This window comes from Dryas octopetala, chromosome 4 (assembly GCF_963921425.1).
Source record: "Dryas octopetala chromosome 4, drDryOcto1.1, whole genome shotgun sequence".
Taxonomy (NCBI): Eukaryota; Viridiplantae; Streptophyta; class Magnoliopsida; order Rosales; family Rosaceae; genus Dryas; species Dryas octopetala.
The window spans coordinates 9,881,114-9,908,833 of NC_141369.1; the positions used below are offsets into that span (position 1 = coordinate 9,881,114).

General features: G+C 36.0%; 1 protein-coding gene across 2 annotated transcripts; it reads left to right on the top strand.

Moving 5' to 3' along the window:
- The first annotated feature begins 13,955 nt into the window (after positions 1 to 13,955).
- On the top strand, positions 13,956 to 21,832 carry SWI2 (switch 2). Of its 2 annotated transcripts, none has more exons than XM_086240407.1 (8): positions 13,956 to 14,463; positions 15,846 to 15,952; positions 16,290 to 17,211; positions 18,588 to 18,835; positions 19,468 to 19,594; positions 19,669 to 19,944; positions 20,049 to 20,318; positions 21,110 to 21,282. In XM_086240407.1, the coding sequence occupies exons 1-8, from the start codon at positions 14,089 to 14,091 to the stop codon at positions 21,143 to 21,145; spliced, it is 2,361 nt and encodes a 786-aa protein (XP_086096533.1). In that variant the 5' UTR covers positions 13,956 to 14,088; the 3' UTR covers positions 21,146 to 21,282. The 2 variants fall into 2 exon arrangements, with proteins under 2 accessions (XP_086096533.1, XP_086096532.1); XM_086240406.1 differs by having other exon boundaries at positions 13,959 to 14,463; positions 20,049 to 20,322; positions 21,110 to 21,832.
- The last annotated feature ends 5,888 nt before the right edge of the window (positions 21,833 to 27,720 follow it).

Below are 27,720 nucleotides of genomic sequence, written 5' to 3' on the forward strand. Positions count from 1 at the left end.
ATAACTTAATTTTTCAAATTGGAACTCTGGGAAGCAAATTGATACACGAGTAATAGTCTGGGGAGCAAAATGACATTTATTTCTTCCAAATTTATAGGTTCCGAATCAGGTATAAATCTATCAATTGATTGTTATAACTGAAACGTAATTAATACAGTAAATTAATCTAAAGTCAATTTTACAGCCCTTAATGATAAACGAACTCAGCTAAAAGGTTGCAATGATAATTAGACCTACTTATTAGTTATTACAAATAAAACTCACGTTATAACTCTTCCATATTTTTGGTGCCGAAAGCTTAGTGAGTTAAAAAAAAAAAAAAAAAAAAAAAAAAAAAAAAAAAAAAACTGGGCAATTATTGCCACTTTCGGATAGTGACAATTAGTAACAGTCATTTTTATGCTATAATACAGGTTAATGTGATTTCATAAATTTGAATTGTGTATTTTATGTTGGTTTAATTTGTTTTTGACATGTTTATGTAAAAAAAGACATAAGATATATCAACAAGTATTATTTTTATTCAGCTTTAAATAGTTACTGTCACATAGTGGCAATTACTAAGCATTTGGTGAATAGTACTGAGCGATTGGTGGGTTCCATGTCGCGCACATTTCATTTAAGTGGACCGTACTGGAATTTACTAATTGCTACTGTCAGTGGCAGTTGCCGAACACTTAGTGAATAGTATCGAGCGCTCAATGAGTTTCGTGTCGCGCACATTTTATTTAAGTTGACTGTATTGAGATTTACTATAACAAATGAGCTGGGTTACTAATCTTATTTTTTAACTGTATTTAAAAAAAAAAAACCCTAATTAATAATCAATCGGAAGAATCCATAAATTAAGTTCACAAAAATTAGTACAATTATACCCTAAGAAGAGATTCATAAAGTATTGGAAAAAAAAAAAAAAAAAGAGATCAAACACGATGTGATGGTTTTATGGTCACACCCAAAAATTTCTCGTTTTTATGACTTAGTTTTTTTAGAAAAACATTTATGGTTGTTAACTGGCACTGGATTTGTACACTTTTGAGTTTTGGCCAACATATATTTTTAGCCTATTGGATTGCGATCGAAAAGAGACCCATCCAAACCATGCACAAGCCTTCTCAGGCTCATAGAAGACAAATTCATGATAATATATCGACCCAAAGTGAATTTTTAACTTGAATTTAATATAAAATGAAGTAGAGTCCATAAAGGACAAGAGAGATAGATCAAATCCAAGTGGCTGAATTTCACTTTAGAGCAAATTTTCATTTAGATTTTAAGTAAACCATGCAAGATCCAAAGAAAAAGCATCAAAGAAAACTCAAATTAAAACTATAAAAGAAAAAAAAAATGAAAAAAAAAATGGTCATTTTCTATTTTCTGCAACAAAAAATCCATTTTGAGTATAGCACGAAATACCAAATTAAAGCCTAACCAAGAAAGTTAGTCTGCAATTGTAAGTGTCATTTGGCCAAAAAACTAAAATAGCGTACCTAAAATGCTCACACAATGGTGCCCAAAAAGAGGCAAGGAATCTAATTATGCCCCAAATAAAACTTAATTACCTCCTCTTTCTTCTTGTCAAAATTCTTCTGTTCCTTTCCAACCACTTATTAGGCCAAATAGAAGCTAGCAATTAGGGCTGGCGAAAATCCCCAGCCCCACAAATCCCATCGGAGCCCCACCCTGATTAAGTAGGCATGGTAATAGCGCTCCCCACCCCGGCCCACCCGGTATACCAGTTTATCTTAATAAATATATTATATAATTTTAATTTTATAATTATATTTCAATTTTTGTTTTTTCTTTTAAATTTAATAGTGTCATCATATGATTTAATGATATTTAAATGTACTATTTGTGTGTTAATTGTAACTTAGTATATTTCATCTATGTATTTGATGCTATGGAGAGTGATTAAATGAGAGGAAATAGCTAGGGTGTTTTGTTTTCTATTTTGTGTGTAATTATATTTTTAGAAAAAAGTTATGGCATAGAAACACTAGGTGGAGAGAGTTGAGAAATGTCAGTAGACCCTGAAACAGGGATCCCATTAATTTTCTCCTAAAACCATGACTGAGGCAGTTTTAATTTTATTCTGCCTTTTATTAAGTTCTGTAAAAATCCAATACTCAAGCACTTCCAAGGTAAAATTAGAGAAAAGTTATGGGGGGTTTCCAAGTTGAAGGGCATACAGAACAAAACCAAATGAACCCTAAATCTCAAATTCTGATGGCAAAACCTATTGATTCCTCTGCAATGCGAAAAAAATTTGACACATAATAGTAGTCTTAGTAGATGAGAGTGAACAGAATAGGAAAGAAAATAAGAGGAATAAGAAAAAAAAGAAAAGAAAAAAAAGCTGCCTCCTATCTGAAACTAAGCTACTAATTCCTCAGTTCGATAAGATCTAACTGCAGAAACTTGCTAGTAGAACGATCACAAATGCTCACCGAAACTTGGTTACTACTTACTAGTAGATTGATCACAATTTGCCTTTGGTAATTGACTAATTGGTCTAAATGTCTCATTGTTTTATGTACCAAAAAAAAAATTTGGGTACCATATGAGTCTTACAAATGAGAAGTTATTGAGTATGACCTATATATTCTATAGAATATTCAACTCACGTATCAAATTGATGACCTGAGTCTGATTAAGATATGTTCGTTGAATGTGAGAGAAGTGTTGTATACAATGTATAAAGCAACCATTTTTTTTTTTCCTTAGATCCCACATCTCACATAATTAATGGTACAATCATAACTAAAATTGGTCAATCTTAATCACTTCGGAGACATCTGATAAAATTGAAATCTGAAATCGATACAAAGAAATTGATAAATCTTAATTGGTACCATACCATATAAAACAAAAATTTCAATATCTAGCACAATTTGTAATGACACTGCAGCCACGACTATAAGGATTAGCCCGACCAGATGTACCACAATTGTAATAAGAATTTCCACGTTGATCGCATGGAACATTATTCCTCCGCAGGACTCCATAGCTTATGTACCTCGTTTGAGCTAGACTTCTTCTACTTATATCAGATTCCATGGCCACCTCCTCCTCATGATTCAGGCACTCACCCAACAAGCCATTGCATTCGTGTGGCGGCGCGCCCACTCTTCCATCCCGGCTCATGCTTGAGAGATGTCGGGTTGCACCCCAGTGTGTGTTTGTGTATGGGGTTGGTTCGGCCACCATCACCAAGGCCATCACATGGAGAATAATTAGTTTAAATGTTATGTGCTTCATCGTCATATATGAGAGAGAGACACACAGAGAGGGAGAGGAGAGCAGGGTGAGTGTGGAATTAATGAGGTGATATCGATGAGGCTCGTTTGGGAGTTCGTTTTTTGGTGGAAAAATGTAGTTAGTTTGTAATTAGTAAGCTTGTTTTATGCTTTGGTGTGACATGTGTTGTGAGATGTGTCCGATTCTTACTCCGTATTTTTTAGCATGTTTTACTTGGAAGTCTTCAAGATTGGTTCAAACCGATTAAGTTGCAATCGTATATTCCAAAATTATAGGCTCCAATTCAGGTATTTATAAATCTATCAATTGAATGTTATGACTCAAACGAAATTAACAAATTAAGGCTTCGTTTGGTATTGCGGTGGATGAGCCAAAAGCTGCTGTGGATGACAATTCTCAATCACCTACAGCAGTTTTGGTGTTTGGTAAAAAAATAAAACACTGCGATTGTAACTTGAATGCAATCTAAAATGAAGTAGAGTCCATAAAGGCCAAGAGATGGATCGGCGCGGCATACAAAAGTTTGCATAGTCTCATATTAAACATTACATATGTATATCGTAAAAAATAAAAATATTTTAATTTCAATTCTTTTGAATCATAGTGAGGATATGAATGAATTAAATTGAATCACACCATAAAATATATGAAAAGTCGCATACTTGTAACTCTATCACTTAGTGATAGAGTACTTAACTCCACATTCAAAACCATAGTTTCAAATTTCAATGCCCTTTCCCCCCTTGGTTTTAGACACATTTAAATATATGACCCTTGAAAAGAACCTAAAATCTTCTGAAACTATATTAATCAAATTAAAATAGAAGAATACTTATTCATCCAATTGTTGGAAACTTGGAATGGGACAATTAATCTAAATAATTTTAACAAATTACACATCAATCTTTTCATGAAGTGTAAACTACCAGACCTCTCTCTCTCTCTCTCTAAATTTCGAAAATGAAGTTGGAAGCATATCTTAATTTCCAGATTTTCAATACAAGGTAGGAACAAATTATGAAAGTGGCAATTTTTGTTATGGTTGTGGTAGTGACAACAGTACTGTTGCCTACGATAGAAGCTAAAGTACACGTAGTTGGGAGCAGCTATGGTTGGACTGAACCTCCTACAGAAACCTTTTATCAATTGTGGTCTGCAGCCAATGATTTTTTTGTTGGAGACGTATTAGGTCTGTAAACTTCTCTAGTCACAGGCAAACAACTTAACTTAATTATTGTTAAACGAAAAACAAATAGAAAAATTATTCTGTATAACCGATATACTGTCACGTAGTATAATCAGTCTATGTGTTATAATATGAGTGAATGTTATTAATATTATACTCTACAAATATATAAACATATCGTCCAATAATACACATACATGTTGGAGTGATTATACCATATAACGGTATATCGGTTATACCTAATTATTTTTCAAACAAATACTATTGAGTTTACCTTATCTTTGAATATCTTTCCTTCTTATTAAAAAATACCTTCTAATATTTGATGCATTTCTTTTGTTAGCTAATAGTTGATGCCTTCCCAGTTGTGTTAGCTATTGCAAAATCTCATTAAGTACGTTTTAAGTAATTAACTTGTAGAATGATTAATTTAATTTCACAGATTTCTACGATAGAACTACTGGGAAGACCACCTTGGCTATAATCAACAATTGGGATGAGTACAAGGATTGTAACCTTAACAAATCATCTCCTGTGGAGTATCGAAGACGTAAGATACAAGTCACGCGAATTGGCATATATTACTTTACTAGCGCCATCAAGGAGAACTGTTATAAGGGACAAAAATTTCATATTTGTGTCAAGCAATTTTGTGACGGATTATATTGTGTCAAAATTTAATTTTTATTTTATTTTATTACATTAAGTTATACAATTCTCAGTGTCGAAACTTCTTTCCATAGTGGAAGGATTGACTTAAAAAATGTGTGTTTGACTATTATTCTATCTTAATGAAGTATATGTTCTTCTATAGAGAACGAAGTTAAAATATTATGCAAGTGTTGCTGCTATATCCTACATGGCTACATATTCAAATTTATTCAATATTAAAAGATTAAAATCAATTAAATAACTAGATTAGTAAAATTAAAGGTGGGTGCTGTTCTACTCCAAAAAAACCCTTTTTATTTATTGCTTTCAATTTGGGTGACAATGCATATGGAGCATTCCGCGTGCGTCCCTGCTAACTCATTCCAAATTTTACAGAGATCTAGTTAATGGTAGCTACAAGCCTCCAACAACCATTAACTAGATCTTGTAAAATTTGATGTTATTGAGGGTGGTCAATGATTGTACCGTAGAGTTGTATGGCTATGTAGGTGTCACGTACATTACCAATCTTTTAAATTATCTGAATTTTTTATGAATCTTTTTGTCCAAGTGGACGAAATTTGATGAGCTGACAAAACTACCCTTTGTCACGTCACTAATTTTGATGGATTAGCTGACATAATAGATGAAAAAGACTAACGTGAGACACGGAAGTTCGTTATAAGTAATTAAGTGGGAAAAAAAAGTTTCAGATAGTAATGTGAGATTAGATTTCAACTTTGGGTAGTAAAACATGATAAATTATTTTGTATAACCGATACATCGCCACATGATGTAATCAATCCAATGTGTCATAATATGTGTAGATGTTATTAATAATATACTCTACTAATATAAATATACCGTTTAATAATACTCTTACACGTTGGATTGGTTACATCACATGACGGTGTATTGAATATATATACCTAATAATTTTTCATAAAACAGATGATAAGCCTATATGTATGCAACTCTTCTCCAGAGAGGATATTTGCAATTATTTTCTTTTTTAGATACCTAATGAAGTGATTCCTGTATAGTCCAACTCACCTGAAAATAATTATATGTATATATGTTTATACATGCCCCTTCCATTTAGAAATCTCTTAAATAAGCTTATTTAAGGGATCTCTTGTGGGGTTTACCCCACATTATATTTTGATGAATCAAATCTTCTATTTTTTTAGTTCCCTTTAAAGGATTGTTCTTGCAAAAATTTAAGTTAATCGGAAACCATTTGACCGTTGATTAAACGGTCACTATTTCAAATGTTTATTGAAAATATTATGTTCCTCTATTTATTTGATCAAAGTTTAATAGTTTAATGGTTTCCAATTTGTCTAATATTCTGCAATGATGCTATTTGATTACAGACCTAAACAATAGACAGTTCGGATCGTTAAAATACTATATGAAGTGGGCCCCATGAGGGATCCCTTAAATTATTTGAGGGATCTCTCAATGGAAGGGGCCTATATGTTTACATAATATATATATATATATTCGATCAAATGCGGATGAACGAATATGTGAATGCGCTACTGAGCTCTCGGTGAAGAATATGGTGGCGGCAGAGATTAATTTAGAGGATTTTGTGGACTTCAATCATGAGAAATGTGGCACTGGCAGAGATGGGAAAGGACAACTTACTTCCAAAGTTAGTAACATATAAATTCATGAATGTATACCTCATCAAATTATTGTCCTTTTCTTAAGAATAATCTTCTTTCTGTAGGCTGGTATACTTGCAAATTTGGACGACTTAGTGAAGGAGTTTGTGAAATCTAGTAATGATGAGAAGAAAGAAAATCCTTTGCTTGCATGTGTATATACACTTAATTAGGTATTACACACACGTTAATAGAAATTTATTAAGTCTTGATAATACAACTGGTCTCTAGACTTGAGATGCCACAGTTGTCCTGTGCACTCGATCGCTATGCTTTAACTATATTATAAGACTAGATTTCTAGAGTTTAGTCAAAGATGTTGATTGGGTATAGTCACTGACTTATGGGGGCAATGTGTGTGTTCAACACATGATTTATCATTCCTGGTAATATGAGAGATGTTCCAAGAGGTAACAGATGTTTAGATTCATGAATCTTTGGCCAAAGTACTAGATCAAGGAAATAAGGTTTTATGGTAGAATATAATATATACTAAGTATTGGGCCTTTAGTGGGATAATGGTTCCCACTCAAGTCGATATATATGGATTTTTAGTCAAGTTCTCTAAAGAAGTGAAACTTCAGATAAATCACTTTATGTTCTTTATATCAAAATGTCACTCTTGAGAAAGAGAGCTAGTATTCCCATTCTCCAGAAAATTCAATCCCTCCATCCTCTCCTAACGTGGACTAATTAGAGATCATACATCTTTGTGTGACTAGAAGAATCAACTGGCGGAGAGCTTGTGGATTCGCACATTGGTAGGCTTTCAATCAAGAGAACAAGGTATGAATCCTATTTTGTAAATCATAGAAATTATTATATCATATCTCAATTCGAAGCATGATCATATAAAATTTTATTTCCCGTTGCGTTTATCACTACTACAAATCTTAGCAAAGCCAACTAATATCATAACTAATGTTTAAGTTAGTTTGTGTTATTCTCCAAACAATGCACTATTTACTGTGCCTGACATGAGCCACCTAATTTCACTAAAACATAGGGGACAACAGTTATAACTAAAATGAAAAATAGTTTCTGTGAGGGTTAAATTTGTAAATATGTCATTATTTGGCTATTGATATGTTGGCCCAGCTAATACTTATCCGTTGGTGAATTGGTAGCCTAACGTTTTCTGACAACTCTTTCCTTCCTCACCATTGTTTTCAGACCGATCCCCTTTTTGTTTCCCTGTTAAACAACCAAATTTCAAACTGGTACAAGGTTAGTGAGAAGAAAAATCCATAGCAACTTATGCTACCACCAATATGAGACGTCGCACACCTTGTAACTGATGAAGGAACTAATTGCAGGCATCTGGCAGCGTGGGTTTGATTGACAACTATTTCATGGCTAAGGTTTGTTAATAGCATCAACAGATGATTATTGGTTCCTAAACTAGTTGCTTACTGTGTGTGTAGCTCTATCATACCAGAAACTTTATCTTTTCACAACTGATGGAATTTATGGATTGTAAATTGGTTGTTTTCAGCAATTCCTCATACTATCTGGGAAGGTAACTGTGTTCGGTGCAATATAACCAAGGAACTGGGAAGGTAACTGTGTTCTATGACTTGCCCAGTTTTTCCCCAAACTCTATTGTCATTATGCTTTTATTTAATTATTGACCTGTGAAATTTGTTTTTGGCTGAAATTTGTTTGTGGCTGAAATTTGTACCAATGTGAAAACAAATATTGTAGGAGGATAGATTGAATTACATTTTATAAAAATTCAAAAATATTGGTGTTTGAGAAAACTAGGATTGAGGACCGGACCTACAGTAAACTCGTGTTTGTGTTTATGGTTTGAGGACCGGACCTTACTAGTTGAGAACCGGACCTCCAGTAACCTAACTGTGATAAGGTTTATTAATAAGGTGGAAGACAGCTATTGTTGTACTTGTGATAAAGTGGAAGACAACTATTGTTGTACTTGTATACAAATTAACCTAGCTGTTGGTTTCTTTGGTGTGGAAGGATGTGCAACAACAGTGGTGGGAGGGAAACTTTTACCCACTTGGCGCCATGTCTAAAAGTTCAAAGTAAATCAAATCCATTTGCCCAAATGTTTTACCTCCAAATGTTGTAAAAGTGATGGGAATATATTATTTCTTTAACAAAAAAAATTGATTTCTAAAATAAAAGATGAGTGAGATTATTTTGGGCCACATTCCTAAGCCATTATTTGGCCATATACGTGAAGGCTTTATATAAGAGACATGCTGCTTCAGTGGGATACATAACTTTATTTGCTCCTTTACTATCTTCTCTTAAGAACTGTGCATCTAGTGGGTGTTAGGTGAAGGTGAGAGTTAAAGTTTGTTTGAGCAAGCATCAGGTAATTAAAACACAACTGGTTTTTGTTTTTTTTGGTTGTAGAGTCGAGATTCTCTTCAGTACATTAAACACTATTGGTGCTAGTAGTGATGTATGTATGCTATTATTTTAGTTTATTCATTACTGTGTTGTAGGCAATCCTCACATGTAACAGTCCACCTTACTGTGTTGTATCAATATGTTACTTTAAGTCTGCAGGTTAAGGATTCCACAGCACCTACTTCATATTTCTTGGACATTTGTGTTGTAGCCTTCCTCTAGAAGATGATATAGTGAAAGTGTGTTTTGCCAAATGCGAATATTTTATGCTCTTATAAACCTGCATACACTAACACAAGGCCTAAGTCTATTGCATAAAACCTGGATTCTTACTAGGGTTATGAATCTGGATGGAATAATAAGGCCTATTCTAACAGAATAAATTGAAAATCCTAATAGGGCCTATTCATACATGGTATACACATTGATATACAAAAATGACAACACAAAATTAAAATAGTGAGATTGAATCTTCAGTAGAAGTAATGAAACAATATTATTAGAAATATATGTCACTGAAAGGGGTGTAACAAGTATTGGATGAAATGTTTATTCATGACATGTGGACCAACAATGTTTTAAATAGAAGTTTATGCTGAAATGTTTCTTTAAAAAAGAATTTGAATAATGTCATGTATTTTAGAATTGGACTACTTTTAGAAGACTAAGAGCACATTTTAATAGTCAATTGTAATGCTCTGTAGTCTTTGGCATCATTACAATTGTACATTTCAGAGAACCGGTTCTCTCTTTTGAGGACCAGACCTACAGTTTACTTGCGTTTATTTTAACTGCTTGAGGACCGATCTTCACCAGTTGAGGACCGGACCTCCAGTACGTCCCTTTCAAATTTCTGGGGTTGAGAACCGGTTCTCTCCATGAGAACCGGACCTCTAGTCAACAATGTTTGTTTTAAGGCTTGAGGACCGGACCTCACCAGTTGAGGACCGGACCTCCAGTAAGTCGCTTTGAAATTTCAGGGCTTCAGAACCGGTTCTCTCCTTCGAGGACCGGACCTATATTTAACTATGTTTGTTTTTAAGGCTTTGAATCTGGATGGAAAGACATTTATATATGTTATTATTTTGATGTTATACATAATGTCTAATGGATTCAAATAACCTCACCAAGCAGTACATAATGTTAATACATTATTTGTTTGTTGGTGGCAGTTGAAAGGAATTTAGGACTAACATAGTTAAATATCTTTCGATTGTGCAGCTAATTTTCGATTAAGTGTCTGCACTTGGTAGAAATGGCAGAAACAAAGTAAATGTTTAAATCCTATATGGCATCAGTGAGATTGTTTTTTACAAAAAAAACATTTAATAATTGCATGTGGTCCAATTATGGTCTGATGAGTGCCTATTTTTTGTTTAAACAACCAGTGAAGCTGTACCTGACCTTCTGGCAGTGGGACTCGATGATGTGCAAGGATTAGGGACTGGAGATGGGGGTGAGTATGGTTTGGAGAATGAGTCTGAGACCCAAGCAATGGGAAACCAAGCAGATGTTCAGGCAGCCTTCGATGTTATTCAAGCACAGGCACTTGCTAATGACCAATTCATTCCAAATCCCATAGAGGTTGCGGTTCATGTTGGGCAGGCTGATGAAGAGGAGAATGATCAGGCCCATGGAGATGCACTTTAAGACTCGTGTTACAAGTACTCTTGACAATTACTTCAGGAATGTTGTTTCTCCTACTGGAAGCACGCACGCAAGCAAGCTTGGGTGCGTCACTACAAGTCTTAGCAGAGTGTTCCGAACCACAGCTTCAACGACCACTTCCAGTTCGTGATGCTCATAACCCTTTTGCTGCAAATAGGTCTATCGTGGTAGTTTTCAGAATGCTTCCTCCTCTCCAAATGAAGGCACAAGTCAGCACGGAAGGCTGTCAGCTGCTAGTGGGGGGAACTTTGCCTCTCGGAAGTGAAATAGTTGGTGATACTGCCAGAGAGGTGTGTGATAGCTAGACTTCAATATATCTGATGCAACACTTTTGTTTTTGAAACTTATTTTGGATAGTAGCACTTGCTAATATATCTTAGCTTGTTGGCCAAATATATAATAGCAAGTGTACTTCTTTTGGGCATCCTAGCGTATGGTTGGTTAAGTCTGCTGTGTTAATTCATCAGGGATGAAACTTGCATTTTCAGGTTGTAATTAATGGTTGGTGAATGCAAACTTTTTAAGTAGCTGTGCATATTAGAAAAATGCTTTAGAGATAGCATTTGCAGCAGCAATGTTTGTAATTCCTCTGGCACTCATCAATATGAATATATGTTTATCCTTACGTTTGGAAAACAAGTTCCATTTGATTAGCTTCCCATTTGGTCTTTTTGGAATGTATGTTCTATGATGATTTTATTAGCCACAAAATCAATTCAGCAAATACAATAGTTTCAATGCAGCAAATCCAAGTAATGAATCCACTGTTTGTCATTAGTGTCTTCCAATTTTAATCAACCAATAATTTTCATAACAGATGGGGTTGAATTGTATTAGTAATTCCATGTCACCATTTCCATATTAGTGGAATATGTTCAAACCATATATGGAATTAGTTGGTATTATTGGTAGCACATAATCTCCAGGTTGCCACCAAATTGAAATAAATTTCAAACCATTTGTGAAAGAGTTGACATGTTTAACCAACCACTGCAGCAATGGTGAGGATCACTGTCAAACCAATCATCTTTGGTTTAATAAGGCATGGCTAATCAGTTTTTTATTATATATTTAGTTTCACTAAATCACCAACAAAAGTTCCTGTTAGTTGCTTAAGCCCATGTCTACATCAATGTCCCCTTGTCTATATCAATGTCAGATTTGATCTTTGCAGCAACCGAAATTTTTGCATTGGCATGTATTGAGTATTAGCCACCTCAATCTGTACAACTAACAGTACATTAGAGGGTAGTTGGTGGCTAATAGCTTAAACAACTAAGCATTAGTTGTTTAATGGAGGGAGGATTCCCATGGAAATTGGTTGGCTTTGCTAAGATTTGTAGTAGTGTATATGATCAATTTCTAACAACAAATAGAGTGAAAACCAAGTGAATACAAATGAGGACAGTGATAATGAATTGACAACTACCTAAAAACTTTGAGGAAATTGGTTGATTCGAGAGGACAGTGCTTTGAATATTCAAAGGATGTTCTTGCGATTTGGGTTTGTTTTTGGGGGTTTTATGATCCTCTTCTCTCTACAAATTAAAGTTGTCTTTTTATATTGAGGCTTGCGATTAGGGTTCCCTCAAGGGTCCTCTCAGATGGGCTCCACGTGTAGGGTCCATAGAATCCTGCTCTTCCTTTTCAAATTCCTAGTATATCACGCGTACCATCTGTGTCCTTTTCAAGCTGTAATGGGGGTGTAGCAAAGGTTGCTTTTCATAAATTGTCCTTTGGTTGATGTCACAAATATTAATTTTGTCCCATGGTTCTCTCAGTTGTGGATGCTGGATGGATTGTTGTAGATGTGACAAATAGATTGAGGCTAAGAAGCGGTTTTCTCGACCAAGAGTTTGACTAAGTTGACTTCTGTGAACCTCTTTCTTTCCCGCGCAATTTTTTAGGGAGTGACACGTGACAATTTTTTTTAAGTCTAGTACTAACAATTATTGTTGATGATGTAGATCTAGTTTGAATTTTTGATGTCGTTTGGAACTTTTTCTAATAAAAAATAAAAAAAAATTACTTTTGGAGATGCAAATACAGATGCATCTGGCATCTACAATGCAACTGCAGCTGCAAATAAAGATGCAGATGAAGCTTAAAAATGCAAATGCAGCTTTGGTTTAAAAAATTTCCTAGAAAGTAAAGTGTTGGCTGACTGTCCTTCCAAGAGAAGAGTACTTCACTGCACATTTAAAACCATAGTTTCAATGCCCTTCCCCCTTTGGTTTTAGACACATTTAAATGACCCTTGAAACAAACCTAAAATCTTCAAAAGCTATATTAATCAAATTACATTAGAAGAGTACCTATTGCACCGAATTGTTGGAACGGGACAATTCTAAACAATTGTAATATATTAATGTCAACAAGCATAACATCAATCTCCTTACGAAAAAAACTATACATCAATCTTTTCATGAAGTGTAAAATAAATAATTAAAATGGCAACAATGTATAATGTATGTGATAAAAAATGCAATGAATTTGACAATTTAATGCATGTAAATACTAATGTGTCTTTCAATTGTTACGATTTATAAAATATAAAATCAAAGTCAAAACAATTATAACTATAAAGGCCAAAGTGAAACCGACTTAAATTATAAGTCTAAAAGTGAAATTTAACCTTAAAAAAATTTGTGAAGTCCCTTTAGAAGTGAGCCTTGTTTGATCGCTCTTGTGACAACTTTCTTTTCTTCTCTTTTTAAGAGGCATGTGACACTGCCTTGGAATCAAGCTGTTTTTTTTTGCCATAAAAAAATTGTAAAAGACATGTTCAAAGCAAATAAGTAATGTCAAATAAAGATTGTTTCAAGTGTCGACGTAACACTGAACTGAAGAAATAATGCTACAATGTCTTTATTAATGTGAAATTTGTAAGTTGGATCTTAACATGTTATGTTCTTTACCGTTATTAACTAACCTAATTGAAAATACCGAATAATTACTCATAATGTACCTAAGTTTGATCTCTTTCCCCGACTAAAAAAAACATGTTCTGTTCTTTTTATAATTCACTAAAATTTATATTGATAAATTTAGGAAGCAATTACTATGAATCATGGCAGATGGCATTTCTCAAAGTGCCTATGAGTTCATCGAAAACCGCTATGGCGGTTTGGTTTGTAGTCAGACAAAACTTGAGTTTTGTTTTCTGAAAAAAAAAAAAAGGAAAAAAACCAAAAACAGAAACATAACCTGCAGCATTTAAAATCAAAGACCACAATTTTACCCTGCGCTGAAGAATCATTGCCAAACCCAATGTCCCTACAGGACTTCAAAGAAACCCTTAAACCCTGCAAATACTCATCAACCTTAACATCCCAAAAAACCCATGCACAGTCCTCAATCTCCCAAATATCAGACACCATAATTACCAGAAAGCCCCCCAAATCCTCTTTGTCTCAGCAGCTTCTGAGACTCCAAGACCCTCTCTCTCTGCCCCCAGTTCAACCACAGAGCCAACCCAGACAAACCCAAAACCAGAATGTTGGGGATGATGAAATTGAAGAAGAAGAAGACGACGCAGAACCACTGGGGTTTGGGAGGTCTAAAGAGGGTCTGTTTCAATTTGATCACACAGGACCATATGAACCCTTGGTCTTGTCCTCAGAGGGAGAATTTCTTGTTATACAGGTAATTTATTACATGCTTTTCCCTTTATTTTATTTCAACTTTTATGACATATTTGCATTAATTCATGTGTGGGATATTGATGTATGTCTAGTTTTTTCTAAATATTTTGGTGTGTGAATGAGGAAGATAATTTTTTAATTCTGATGATTGTGATTTCTTTAGCTTGCTCAATGTAATTGTTTGGTATAGGGAACAAAAAGGGAGAAGCTTTTTCCTCACAATTGAATCTTTATTTTCTAATATGAGAGGGAGGGAGGGAGAGTTTCGGGTCTGTGTTTAATTTTTAAAACTCAAGTAAATTTGTGTCAATAGAAATTACTTGGGTGCATAATTAGAAGTTGAAATAGTAATATGGCTTCAAAAGATCATAGCAGTGCTATGCTTATATAGTGTATGTGATCTGGGCCAACTACCAGAAGAATATGGTGGCTATTATTGGTGAAAGAGCATAATTATTAATTAGGACAAATATAACATCAGCTTTTAATCTTACAGATATTTATTATTAGGCCCTTTCCTTCTCAGTTCAAAAACTTGTGACAGACCGAGCAGTATGGTCATTGTATAGCATTACCAGCTTACAGAATGTTTGGAAGTTTTGAAGCGTATGGAATGGAAAGGATTACAATTTCTCTTACTGATTTGTCATTTTATGGGGTCTTAACAGCTTTAGGTCACTTTGTTGAGATGGTAAATGGCTGACCCTGCTGTATACCTAACTTGTAGCTTTGTCCTTTAAGGATAAATTTGTAAGAAAGAAAAAGGCAATTATTTTTATCTTCATGGCACAGCTTTAGGTCACTTTACAAGATGTTGTAATACCCCTAATCCCATATCGGTGATGCACTGGGGAGATCTAGGGCACTTTAGCAAGACCCAAATGTCAACTTCAACTAACATTTTTGGAGAAATCATTGGGTCGTTACAAACGGTATCAGAGTGCAACCCAGCACATTGCCTATGTGGGCTCAAGGACCATGGGTATGACAAATTTTTTTTGCCAATTATGGAAAGGGCGTCACTCCCTATTCATTACGGGGTAATGTGGATTTGTAGGTGGTAAATGGTTGGTCCTGCATTGGAAAGGCCTGTCCATTTGTATAAGTGTGACATGTATGATTCCTCCCTTGGCGAGGATGTGAAGATCTAAAGGAGGGGAGATTGTAATATCCCTAATCCCACATCGGTAATGCGCTGGGTACTGGGGAGATTTAGGGTATTTAAGCAAGGCCTAGGAATCCAAAAGTCAACTTCAGCTAGGAATTTTGGAGGCCTTGGGTCGTTACATATGTGATAAGTAACTTGATATTATAAAATGGTTTGCAAGAATGAGATATGAAAGTTTTTAGAAATATTGGTATGACTTATTTTTCCGGTTGCAGGTTCCTGCATCTATTAACTGCAGGTTACTTGAACATCAGAGAGATGGAGTGAAGTTTCTATACAATTTGTACAAGAACAACCATGGAGGTATTCTTGGAGACGACATGTAAGTCTATTGTGGTGACCTTATATCTTATATAGTTTTTAAATTTTTCGTCAGATATGTATTCTAGTACCTGGAGCACGGAATATATGAAATAGTTGACTACATGAAGCATCTGATCTCTCAGACTGTGAACCAAATGCAGATTCTGAGTGAGCAGTCGAATACCCAGTGCTGAGCATTTGAATGCTCACTCCCAGTCCACAATGCGATGTCTACACTTGAACTAGCCTGTATATCTATATATCTGTGTGTGTGTCTGATGATCTCTAGCTACTTATAATTTATACGTTGAAGTTCCTAGTTGGCAAGTTCTTTATTTCTCTTACTCATTGAACAGGGGACTAGGCAAAACCATCCAAACAATTGCATTCTTGGCGGCTGTGTTTGGGAAAGATGGCGATTATATCGACTCCACAATACTGAAGAAAAATCAAACAGCAGACCCTGTTCTCATAGTTTGCCCTACTTCAGTTATCCACAATTGGGAGGGTGAATTCTCTAAGTGGGCTAACTTTAGTGTTGCTGTTTACCATGGTGCAAATCGTGATTTGATTTATGATAAATTAGGAACACATGAAGTTGAGATACTTATCACGAGCTTTGACACATACAGAATTTGTGGCAGCCAGCTGTCAGAAGTCAATTGGGAGATTGTCATTGTTGATGAGGCACATCGTCTTAAGAATGAAAAATCAAAGCTATATACGGCATGTTTAGAATTTAAAACCTTAAAACGTTTTGGTCTCACTGGAACCATAATGCAGAACAAAATCATGGAACTATTTAATCTCTTTGACTGGGTTGCACCTGGATCCTTGGGAACACGGGAGCATTTTCGGGAATTTTATGATGAGCCCCTCAAACATGGCCAAAGGTCAACTGCTCCTGAAAGATTTGTCCGTGTTGCTGATGAGCGAAAACAGCACCTAGTGGCAGTTCTTCATAAATATATGTTAAGAAGGACAAAAGAGGAAACCATTGGGCATCTTATGATGGGGAAGGAGGATAATGTCATATTCTGTGCCATGAGCGAATTACAAAAACGGGTGTATAGGAGAATGTTACAGCTACCAGACATCCAATGCCTAATAAATAAGGACCTCCCATGTAGTTGTGGAAGCCCTCTTACTCAAGTTGAGTGTTGCAAAAGGATTGTACCAGATGGAAAAATTTGGCCATACCTTCACAGGGATAACCCTGATGGTTGTGATTCATGCCCCTTTTGCATTGTCCTTCCTTGCCTTGTCAAGCTCCAGCAGGTTAATGAGATTTCAAGTTTTTTTAAACTATAGTACTATGACTGTTGCTAAACTTTGTTTATATCAGGAAGACATTTTACTTTGTTTTCTGGAGGTGTGTTGACCTCTTTAAGTTTTAACTAGTGAAGTTATAGTTTTTTGAGGGAAGAGGTGGAAGAAGGCTATTCTTCTTTCCGTCCAGTAGGGCATGAGTTTAAGGTTTAGTGGCAAGACTTACAGGATATTTCCAGGACGGATAACCCTGATGGTTGTGATTCATGCTTTTTAAATGTGAGACAGAAAAATATGAAATAGAAAATAAAATCACTGGGAAGAAATGCATCATATGTCATTAATCTAAATAAATGTCCAAGTCATTATATATATTCCAATACAGTGTTTTTGGTTTTCGCACTGTGGAATTAGTATACTTAGTTTGACTCTGGAAGAGTTCTTAACCCTCAGATTCTTCCCAGGATCAGTTCTTTCGTTAATCATTTCATGAATTGTTAGATTGACTGCCTGTCTGCCTATTGTTTCAAATGCATTAGGAGTAGCGTTATATTTTGGGATTGTATTGGTGTTTGATTGCTTGATATAATCAAACCAAACTAATAACTAACTAGGTTCCAAAACCTCTTACTTTCTAATGAGTTTAGTGACTGCCCTTTCTTCCTGTTGAATGTGAACTGGAAGCACCGGTTTCTTAGTCTCCTCGAGTTTTTTTGTTGTGGTGTGTTGCTGTTTGTGATTGGCTGTTCGATATGTATTTTTTGTCCTTGTTCGGTTTTGCTCGTGTCTTCTTTAGGTGGACCTCCATTTCACTATGTTTGTACTGTTTCTACTTTCCCTTGATAGAATTGTTCAGTGTCCTATCAATATTTTTTATTTTTTATTTTTTGAAAAACCCTCACTTACTTTCTTCTTATTTTTTGTTATTATTATTTTTAAATTATTGAACCTTGTGTGTCTAGCATGTGTAAGAGGAACAAGATAAACATTCTGGACAGTCCTTGCACAAGATAAACTTAAGACATGAGGCATGCTCCTTTTGTATTCCTGGCACCTTGAGACATGAGCTAATTGTTAGCTTGTACATCAAGACTGCTTTGTTCTGCATGGATATATGCGTGGAGCCTGCATCAGGTCATGTACTTAATACTGCATTAAGAAAGTATGAAAACAGTGCTTACATGGAATATATTAGACAGGTTGTTTGAGTGAGGCAATGGATTTTTGTATTTTATAGAGCATGTTTTACATTTGCTGTCTGAAGTCTGAACTATGTGGACTGATCTATTCCTAAATATGTCTTTTGAACTGTTATCACATTACTTTTCATAATTTTATGTTGTTATTGTGTTTGTGCGTGTTTACACTTTGAAGATGTCTTGCAGATAAGTAATCACTTGGAGCTGATTAAGCCTAATACGAAGGATGATCCTGATAAACAAAAGAAAGATGCAGAGTTTTCCTCTGCTGTGTTTGGCCCAGATATTAATTTGGTGGGAGGGAACACCCAGAATGAGAGTTTTATGGGCCTGAGTGATGTTAAAGATTGTGGCAAAATGCGAGCACTTGAAAAGTTTTTGTTCTCATGGATTTCACAGGGTGACAAAGTTCTTTTGTTCAGTTACTCTGTCAGGTGATACATGACAACCTTACTGCTCAGGCACTGACATACTGTAGTTCTTTTTTGTTATTTATTTTTATTTTTTTGTAATAGTTGTGTTCTGTCAGGGTTACATAATGTAAGTCATTTTTTAAAATATTCTGTTCAACAGCTTTTCATTTGTGGCTAAGCACAAATTTAATTTAAACACCAACTAGCTATTGGTCTAGTGGTATTTCTCTCTACAATGTTGGATCCCCTTTCCCAAATAAGAAATAAAAAACTGAATATATAAGCATTTTATCTGAAAAAAAAAAATGAATACTTCAACGCTTTTTGTGAAATACTCCCCAGATCTCTTGGACTGCTTGATAATCTATAGAATCTTGGACTGCTTGATAATCTATAGAAATCAGGACGACTAAGAACTTTGTTAACTTTGGCTATAAAATTGTTGTCTGTGAGAGGGGGGAGACGGGGAGGGAGGGAAGGAGACTTCAACCTGACCTGACTTGTCATTTTATGTGGTTTATTTTTTTAATAAGTTGGTTATATAGTCAATGGTTTAACTGAATATTTTTTGTGTCAAATGGATTGTCCAGTGCATGCCTTTCTTTCTTTAAGTTTGTCTCTTTGGATATTTGAACTGAAATTACTTCTTCCAGGATGCTGGACATACTGGAAAAATTTCTTATACGCAAAGGTTATTGCTTCTCAAGACTTGATGGTTCTACACCAACCAACTTGCGCCAGTCTTTTGTCGATGACTTTAACTCCAGTCCAAGCAAACAGGTATACTCTTAATTCAAATATGATTAGAGAAGATTGTGTTTAAATTGCTGTTTGACAGTCATTTATTGATTTAGGTGTTCCTTATATCAACTCGAGCTGGTGGGCTTGGATTGAATCTTGTCAGTGCAAATCGTGTGGTAATATTTGATCCAAGCTGGAATCCTGCCCAAGACTTACAGGCCCAGGACAGGTCATTTCGTTTCGGCCAGAAGCGGCATGTTGTTGTTTTCCGCCTTCTTTCTGCTGGTTCCCTTGATGAACTTGTTTATTCACGCCAGGTGTACAAACAACAGCTATCGAACATTGCTGTTTCTGGAAAAATGGAAAAACGATATTTTGAAGGGGTACAGGTAGAGAAACCAATCTCTGTTTGTTTTTTGTTTTGTCGTGGAACTTTGCTATTGGTATTCAACTACTTAATAATTTGCATTTCACATAATACGCTTATTTTCAGGATTGCAAAGAATTTCAAGGGGAACTTTTTGGAATTTGCAATTTGTTTCGTGACCTTTCAGATAAGCTCTTTACCAGCGAAATTTTTGAGTTGCATGAAAAGCAAGGACAAAAAGAAGGGCATTCATATAGTGCAAAACAAGAATCAACAACACTTGGAAGCAATTTTGTTTCATTAAAGGAAGTGGGTGTGACATCTTCATCAGTTTCTGAGACCAGAACAACTAGAGATTCTAAGAAGGATTTTACAAGTCAACCTGTGCTCAAAGATGTGGGTATGTTTGAATTCTAATTTAGATTTTTGGTCTTATGTTACTTGTTCTTTGCATGTCATATCATTGTAATTTCTTTATTTTTCCTGTTCTGAGGATTTTCAGATTCGCATAGTTACATTTAGGTGCAACTTCCTTGTGCTCATTGTGGACTTCAAATTTCTTTTATGTAAGAGATTAGATAGGAAGTTTGTAGTCATTAGGGAACTCTGTTTTTTCATTTGTAGGGCATGACAGTTTTTTTCATTCATTTCATGTTCTGCAGTGAATTTTCTAACGAACAATTATGAAAAAAGGAGGCATTTATAGAAGTTAAAGCTGCATTATTTTAAATTAAATAGATTTGTACTGGGAAAGTAAATCACTGGCTGCAAGGAGAATAGATAGTTTGAAAAGAACATGTGCCAGTGCTGCAAGAATTGATATAGAAATATCAATCTTCATGTCAACAAAGACGTGGCAGTCTTCTCAGGGAACATTGCCAAATGGAGAAAAAAAAAATCAACAAATATAAAATGAAAATGTAGCCAAGTCAAGTAATGTGGATTGAGTTGAACCATAAAGAATGAAAGAAGGGGAGAAAATATTGAAGGATAAAGGCTATATTGAGGTGTAACAAATTGTATACCCATTAAAGAATGGGTTTGCCCAGTTTTAGGTATGTGAGGCAATTCAGACCTATATATCTCATATTAGCTAGCATATTGGGAAGGAGAGAATGTGGCTGAGTAAAAATAATGTGTTCTTTTTTTGTTGTTAAGAATCAACTAAAATGTCTTTTACTCTTTAGGTATTCTGTATGCGCATCGCAATGAAGACATTGTGAATTGTAGACCTGGAATTCATGGGACAATGGAAATGACGATCCCTCAGAATGATAACCTCAGGCACCCAGGAACTCATGTTGCACGGAGAAAGAGACTAGATGGTATTGGTGGAAAGGAGAATATTTGGTCATCTATGGATCGGAAAAGGATTCAGTATAGCATCCTTGCTAAGTTCATGGGTTTGGGAGAGCTTGAATTTAGCAAGTGGGTAATATCTGCCACTCCTCTGGAGAGGGAGAAAGTGCTTCGGGACTACAGGAAGAGAAAGGAGAAGATACCTAATGGTTGAAGCATTATCTTCAAACAACAACCTAACAGCTGAGCTCCTCATGTTCAATTCTGTATCTCCAAGACGTGTTAATAGAAATTCTGTGTGCTCTCTCATGCACAAAATTTGGTGCATGTCGTTTCAGGCATGCCCCATAATTGAATGATTTATTCTTGATGGTCTTGTGAGTTAATCAATTCCGGGGAGTCAATAAACATACCAGTTCCTATATTTTGAGTTTGAGCTTGGTGCCCGTGTAAGATTGAAGAAATTTGTAATCTCCTGCAATTGTAGAACCAATTTTGGAGGCATTCCTGAACCGAATAGAAGCTTTTGCAGCAGTATTACAAAGGGTATCTGTTTGGCCTGGGTTATGCAGAACCTCCAGAGCAGTAAGCTCAAGCTTAACGTTAAGATTCAAGCTCAAGCTTAACGTTAGGATTGGTCATTGGTGTAGCAATATTGAAAACCCTGATATAAAATAGAATTTCCAGCAGTAAACAATAAGAAAAAGATAAAGATAAAGTGCCTATAGTTTAGATTCAAACGTCAAAATATAATGGTCAAATTACATTTTTGATCCCTATAGTTTAGGGCAAATTCTACCAAGGTCTCTATAGTTTCAGTTGTGCTAATGCTGCCTCTGTACTTTTCTTTTCTTTTTTTTTTTCTTTTTTTTTTTGAGAGAGAAGCCTCTGTAATTTCCTAGCAAATGCAATTTGAGGACACATACTTCATTTTGTCAATTTGGTCAACAAACGTATACGTTTGAGGTATTTTAGATAGTGACAATTAATCAAATTAAGAATATTTTATACAGTGACAATTAATCAAATTAAGAGTGTGTGCTTGAATTGCAACCATTAAAAAATTACATGGGCAAAATTGACGCAATTAGAACTATAAGAACTTAAGTGAAACTTAAGTAGTTTGGGCCAAAAATATAATTTAGCAAAAAATGAATATATACTAGCTCTACAGCCTCTACTATTATACAGCCAAGTACAATAGCTCTCTTGGTGTACAAGTACAACAAATGATTCATGCCTCTCTTGGTCCTGTCACAAAATGGGAGAGCAGACAGACATCAATCAACATCTTGCTTGGTTTACAAAAGTCAAGACATCAATTGGGTAAGACAGAAAATTGGGTAAGACAGAAGCGTAGGCTCCATTGGCTACATATCTATCCCGCGTCACGAGTCCATTTTTGCTCACCAAAATTGCGGTGAACATTACCATCGATGAATGAATAACACGTGTCATAAAAATGTGGTTGATATGAGATTTTGTAGGCCTTATGCAAAAATTAAAAATTGGGCCCTCTCTAACATATCACAAAAAAATACTAAAAAAGAAAAAATCATTGATTGAAACAATAAGAGGAAATTACAGATTTAGTCCAGTTATTTTATACCTAGTTCAATTTTGGTCCACAATCTTTTTTAAGTTCTGTTTTGATCCACTAATTGTTCCACTTGTTCAATAAAGGTCCAGATTTGTTTTCTCAAATTTGACCTGCCTTTTACCCTATCAAATCTCACCCAAATTCAGCAAACATATACTTGTTTTAAAGGTATGCATTTCTTCTTTACAACCATATAAAGATCATTCAAATTGGAGTTCTAAAACTCAAGATAATTGACCCCAAAGTAGGGTATCCAAAACTGCCAATTTTTCAAACTTCACCCAATCTCAATTCTCTTAGATTATAATACTCTAAATTTGTTTTTATGACTAAGAAATGATGAAATATAACTTATACTTCAATTATAATTGAAGAAAACACAACCTAAAAGATTTAGAGTCACAAATCTGGACCTTTATTGAACAAATGAAACAATTAGTGGACCAAAACAGAACTTAAAAAAGATCGTGGACCAAAATTGAACTAGGTATAAAATAAGTGGACCAAATCTGTAATTTCCTCAAACAATAAATTAGGGATTCCACTATTTTTTTCTGTATCAATTGACAAAAGAGAGAGGAACTAAACAAAAGATCGTGAATAGAATGTATATGAGTTTGATGCATGTGGACAGCTGAGAGTGTGCAGAGATTGAAAATTGAGTGAGAAAGAGAAAGGAGTGAGAGAAATAGAGAGAGTACGTAACTAGCAGAAAATGAAGCGATCAGTTAATAAACAAAAAAAAATTTCCTACAGTAATATTTTTTTTATACTTTTAAATTATATTATATATATTATAATATTAAATATATAAGTGAGCCCAAAATTTTTGGGGCCCTGAGCGTGCGCTCAACTCTCTCCCTCTCAGATCCGGCCCTGGGTCAAGTCACACATGTCACCTATCCACCATGGTGAGCAAAAATGAATCCTCAGGTCACCCAAAAAATAAAAGAGAAATTAACAAGAATCCATATGATGTTTAACCATTGCTTTGAAATATCTTGTTGGTCATACCATTCTCATGTCAAATTAGAGTGTATAGTAAATGAGAAAATTTTTAAAAAAGGACACGTATTTTGGGGTCAATCTTATTTTAAGATACGCGTTTGAGTTTGTATTAGTATAGGACACATATTTACAATTTGTGTTATTGTGGGACGCATTGTCAACTCTGTTAATAATTCTGTTAAAAATAGACTATGTGCATGACACGTGACGTATTTTGATGGGGCAAAATTGACAATTCACCCTTTATATTTTAAAAACAAATAAAAACTTAAAAAAAATAAAAGAAAGAAGGAGCAGGCAGGCAGGCAGCACACCGCCTTCCGCACTCAACCCCAACCCACCTTCGGTGACCGCTCATCCTCCCCGCTCTCTCCATCTCTCCCTTTCTTCCTCTCTTCCTTTCTTCCTTGCTTCCTCTCTGTCTCTTTCTCTCTCTCCCAAAAATTGAGATCACATTTTGCAATTGCTCAAACTTCTCTTTAGCTCCCTATACAGAACCTATAGAACAACCACAACCACATAGAGATTCTCTCCACGCCAAGAACCTATAGAATAACCACAACCAAATGCCTTTCAAAACCCTTAATTTCCCAAATTAAGGTAAGAAACACTCAAAAAATAAAAAATAAAAAATCCAATTTTGTAGCTAAAAGAAAAACAATCAATTTTCCATATCAATTTGACGCTGATCTGGAGAGTAGCGACCTCGCCGGCCTCCTTCATCGCTCCGGCGGTGGGTTACAGTAGAGAGAGAAAGATTGGGAAATAGGAAAGAGACAGATATGCAAAGAGAGAAAGAGACAAAGAGGAAGAAAGGAAGATATGGAGAGAGAGGGGAAGGTGAGCCGTCACAGGACGTGGGTTGGGGCTGGGAAGGGAGGGCCTGGTGGGGAGGAAGGTGCAACATCGATCTCCTCTTCTTTCAATTTTTTTTTTTTTTGTTTTAGCCTTTTTAAAATTAATTTAAAATATTTTAATTTATTTTTAGTATTAATCTTTTTAGGTTTTTAGTTTTAATAATATTTATTAAGTTAGAATTGAATTAAAATTTCATTTAATATGAAATGACCAAATTATCCCTCATTTGGATGAAAAATGTAACAGAGTTGACGATGTGTCCCACAATAACACAAATTGTAAATATGTGTCTAACACTAACATAAACTCAAACGCATGTCCTAAAATGGGATTAACCACAAAGTACATGTCCTTTTTGAAAATTTTTCCCATAGTAAATTTAGGTCACATTTACTAACATAGAATGAAAGAGAAAATAAATAAGAGTGAAAAGGAAAGAGGGCTGCTATTTGCACACCCTCTTTTTTCTATTTGCACACCCTCTTTTTTCTTTTTGCACACCCCTTTTGAAAAAAAAAAAAAAAAGCCTCAAGAAAAAGACCACTTTAACCCTCCCCTCACCCACACACCCCATTCTCATCCCCTCCCCGTACACACTCCTCCATCTTTCTCAAGCTTGCACAGCCACGCCCACCACTATTCTCCCTCTCTCTACCATCTCTCCCGACCACCCCAGCCCCGCCCCAGCCCACCCCAACCCAGCCCCGACCACCCCAGCCCCGCCCCTTCTCACCCCAACCTAGCCCCGACCACCCCAGCCCTCCAGCCACCGCGCGCAGTGGCTTCCAACCACCGGCGTGCCCTTCTCTCTCTCTCTCTCCGAGTAGCTGGTTCGGCGAGCACTTGCCGAACGGGTCCTTGATGTTCGGTGGGTACCTACCGAACAACACTCACATCGTTCGGCGGATGCCTGCCGAACGAGTGTGACATTTTCGGCGGGCCAGTGTCGAACGGATGCGCAGCTACGCGCGGGAGGAGAGAGAGAGAGAGAGGAGGTGGTGCTGCTACAGGGCTGGGGTGCGGGAGGGAAGGAGGTGGTCCAGTGAGGGGCTAAGTGGGTGGGTCGGGGCTGGGGTGGGGTGGGCTGTGAGGGGTGGTCGGGGCTGGGTTGGGGTGGGCTGGGGAAGAGAGAGAGGAGGTGGTGCTGCGGGGGGGTCGGTGCAGGGGCTAGGTGGGTTGGGTGGAGGGGGGAGGCCGGAGGGGGAGGGAGGGAGGGGTGGGTCGGGTGAGGGGGTTGAGGGGCTAGGTGGGTTGGGTGGAGGGGTTGGCTGGCTGGGGGAGGGTTGGAGAAGAAGAAGAAAAAAAAAAAAAAAAAAAAAACAGGTGGAAGGGGGTGTGAACGTGAGAAAAAAGAGAGGGAAAGAAAGAAGGGTGTGTAATGAAATGAGGGTATTTTAGTAATGGGTTGGGTGTGTGTTGAGAGATTTTGAATTTGAAGTAAGTGTGTGGGGTGTGTAGGAGAAAAAAAAAAGAAAAAGGGTGTGCAAAAAGAAAAAAAAAGGGTGTGTAAATAGCAGCCCTCAAAGGAAAGGGTGAGAGAAGGAATTGGAGTGGGAGGGGGACTGATTATCATTAATTTGTTTACTAATCATATAAAATGAGAATAAAAATAAAGGAGAGTTCCATTTAGGTTCTTTAGTTTTATAATATATTGATTAAAACCTTATGGTTTTTAAAATTCTATGCTATGCTTGCCATCAACATCACTCAGACAGCAATTAAGCAGATTTTGTTGACTACTGAGAATTAATGTCTGGTGAGGAAATTGACAATCAGCAGATACCATATACAAACTGTGCCATAGTTAACAACTGGAGCAAGCTGAGGAATTCTTGTGTGTGCTGGCGCACTACGCCGAGCTCTTATTGACTATCAGTGATTATAAGTTGGGAAAGAGAGAGAGAGAGAGAGAGAGAGAGAGAGAGAGAGAGAGAGAGTAGACCAATCTTAAAGGCAGTTTTACCCATCGATGCTAGAGAACCAAGCCTCTGCAAAAGCACCGTATATACATGTTTTATTTTTAAGGCAGTAGTTCATTTTCAGCCAACTTGCTCGTGTTGGGGGCTTCAAGCATTGGTTCTGGTGGCCTCTGATGCCAGGCATTTAGCCCTTAACGGCTAATCCAGTTACTTTCGTCATACACTCTAGTCTGAGAAAGTTATTGTACATACTACGCACTGTGTTGGATTCTCAAAAGAGTAGGTGTAGGACCTACTATCAAAAAGTGGGTCCCACACCTCGTGTGTGTGTGTGCCGGATGTATTGCCCCGAATGAATGCAAAAATCTCTTATAATTGTAATTGAGTAAAACTTTAGTCAGGATATCTTGATTGTGAATTACACTGTTGAAGTAAGCCTAGGCAGCCATAGGGTTATTAACAATCACACTTAACTACACTCCCTTGCTTCAGACTTCATTTGTATTAGAAAGAATGGACTGATAACTGTAACGGTCAAAAATAAACAAGTACCTGATCATTATACATGACCAAAAACTTGTGTGTTTGGTTTTACAAAGAGACCCACTCATACAAATACAAAGAACATGAGAGTGGATCCGAACCACAAGAATCACACAAGAGGGGGGCAATTTGCACGCAAACAAATCTCTGTTTCGATCTAATGTCAAAAATTACAAACCTACAATTCGGAGCCTTGTTGAATATTCTAAACAAATTCCTTCAAAAAAGCAGCTGCCAAAACAGCTGAAAACAACTGGAAAATGGGCACCAGTAAAATATGAAACGGAATTGGACACAAAAAGTAGGGAAATTTACATACAACGCTATGAATAATCAAGTTTAAAAAGGATTTTATCATACTGGATGACACAAAAATTAAAGATAAAGATCAACTCACAACTAATTTCAGAAGAGACCATTACATTTTGAAATGAACAAAGTTGTGAGCACAAACCACTAATAATTCTCAACGGAACCATGATACTACATCTTAGAACTCAAGCACATATAACAAGCATCCAAAATTCACATTTCATTCCTGTAACTATGATTTTCTAATAACAGATATCTA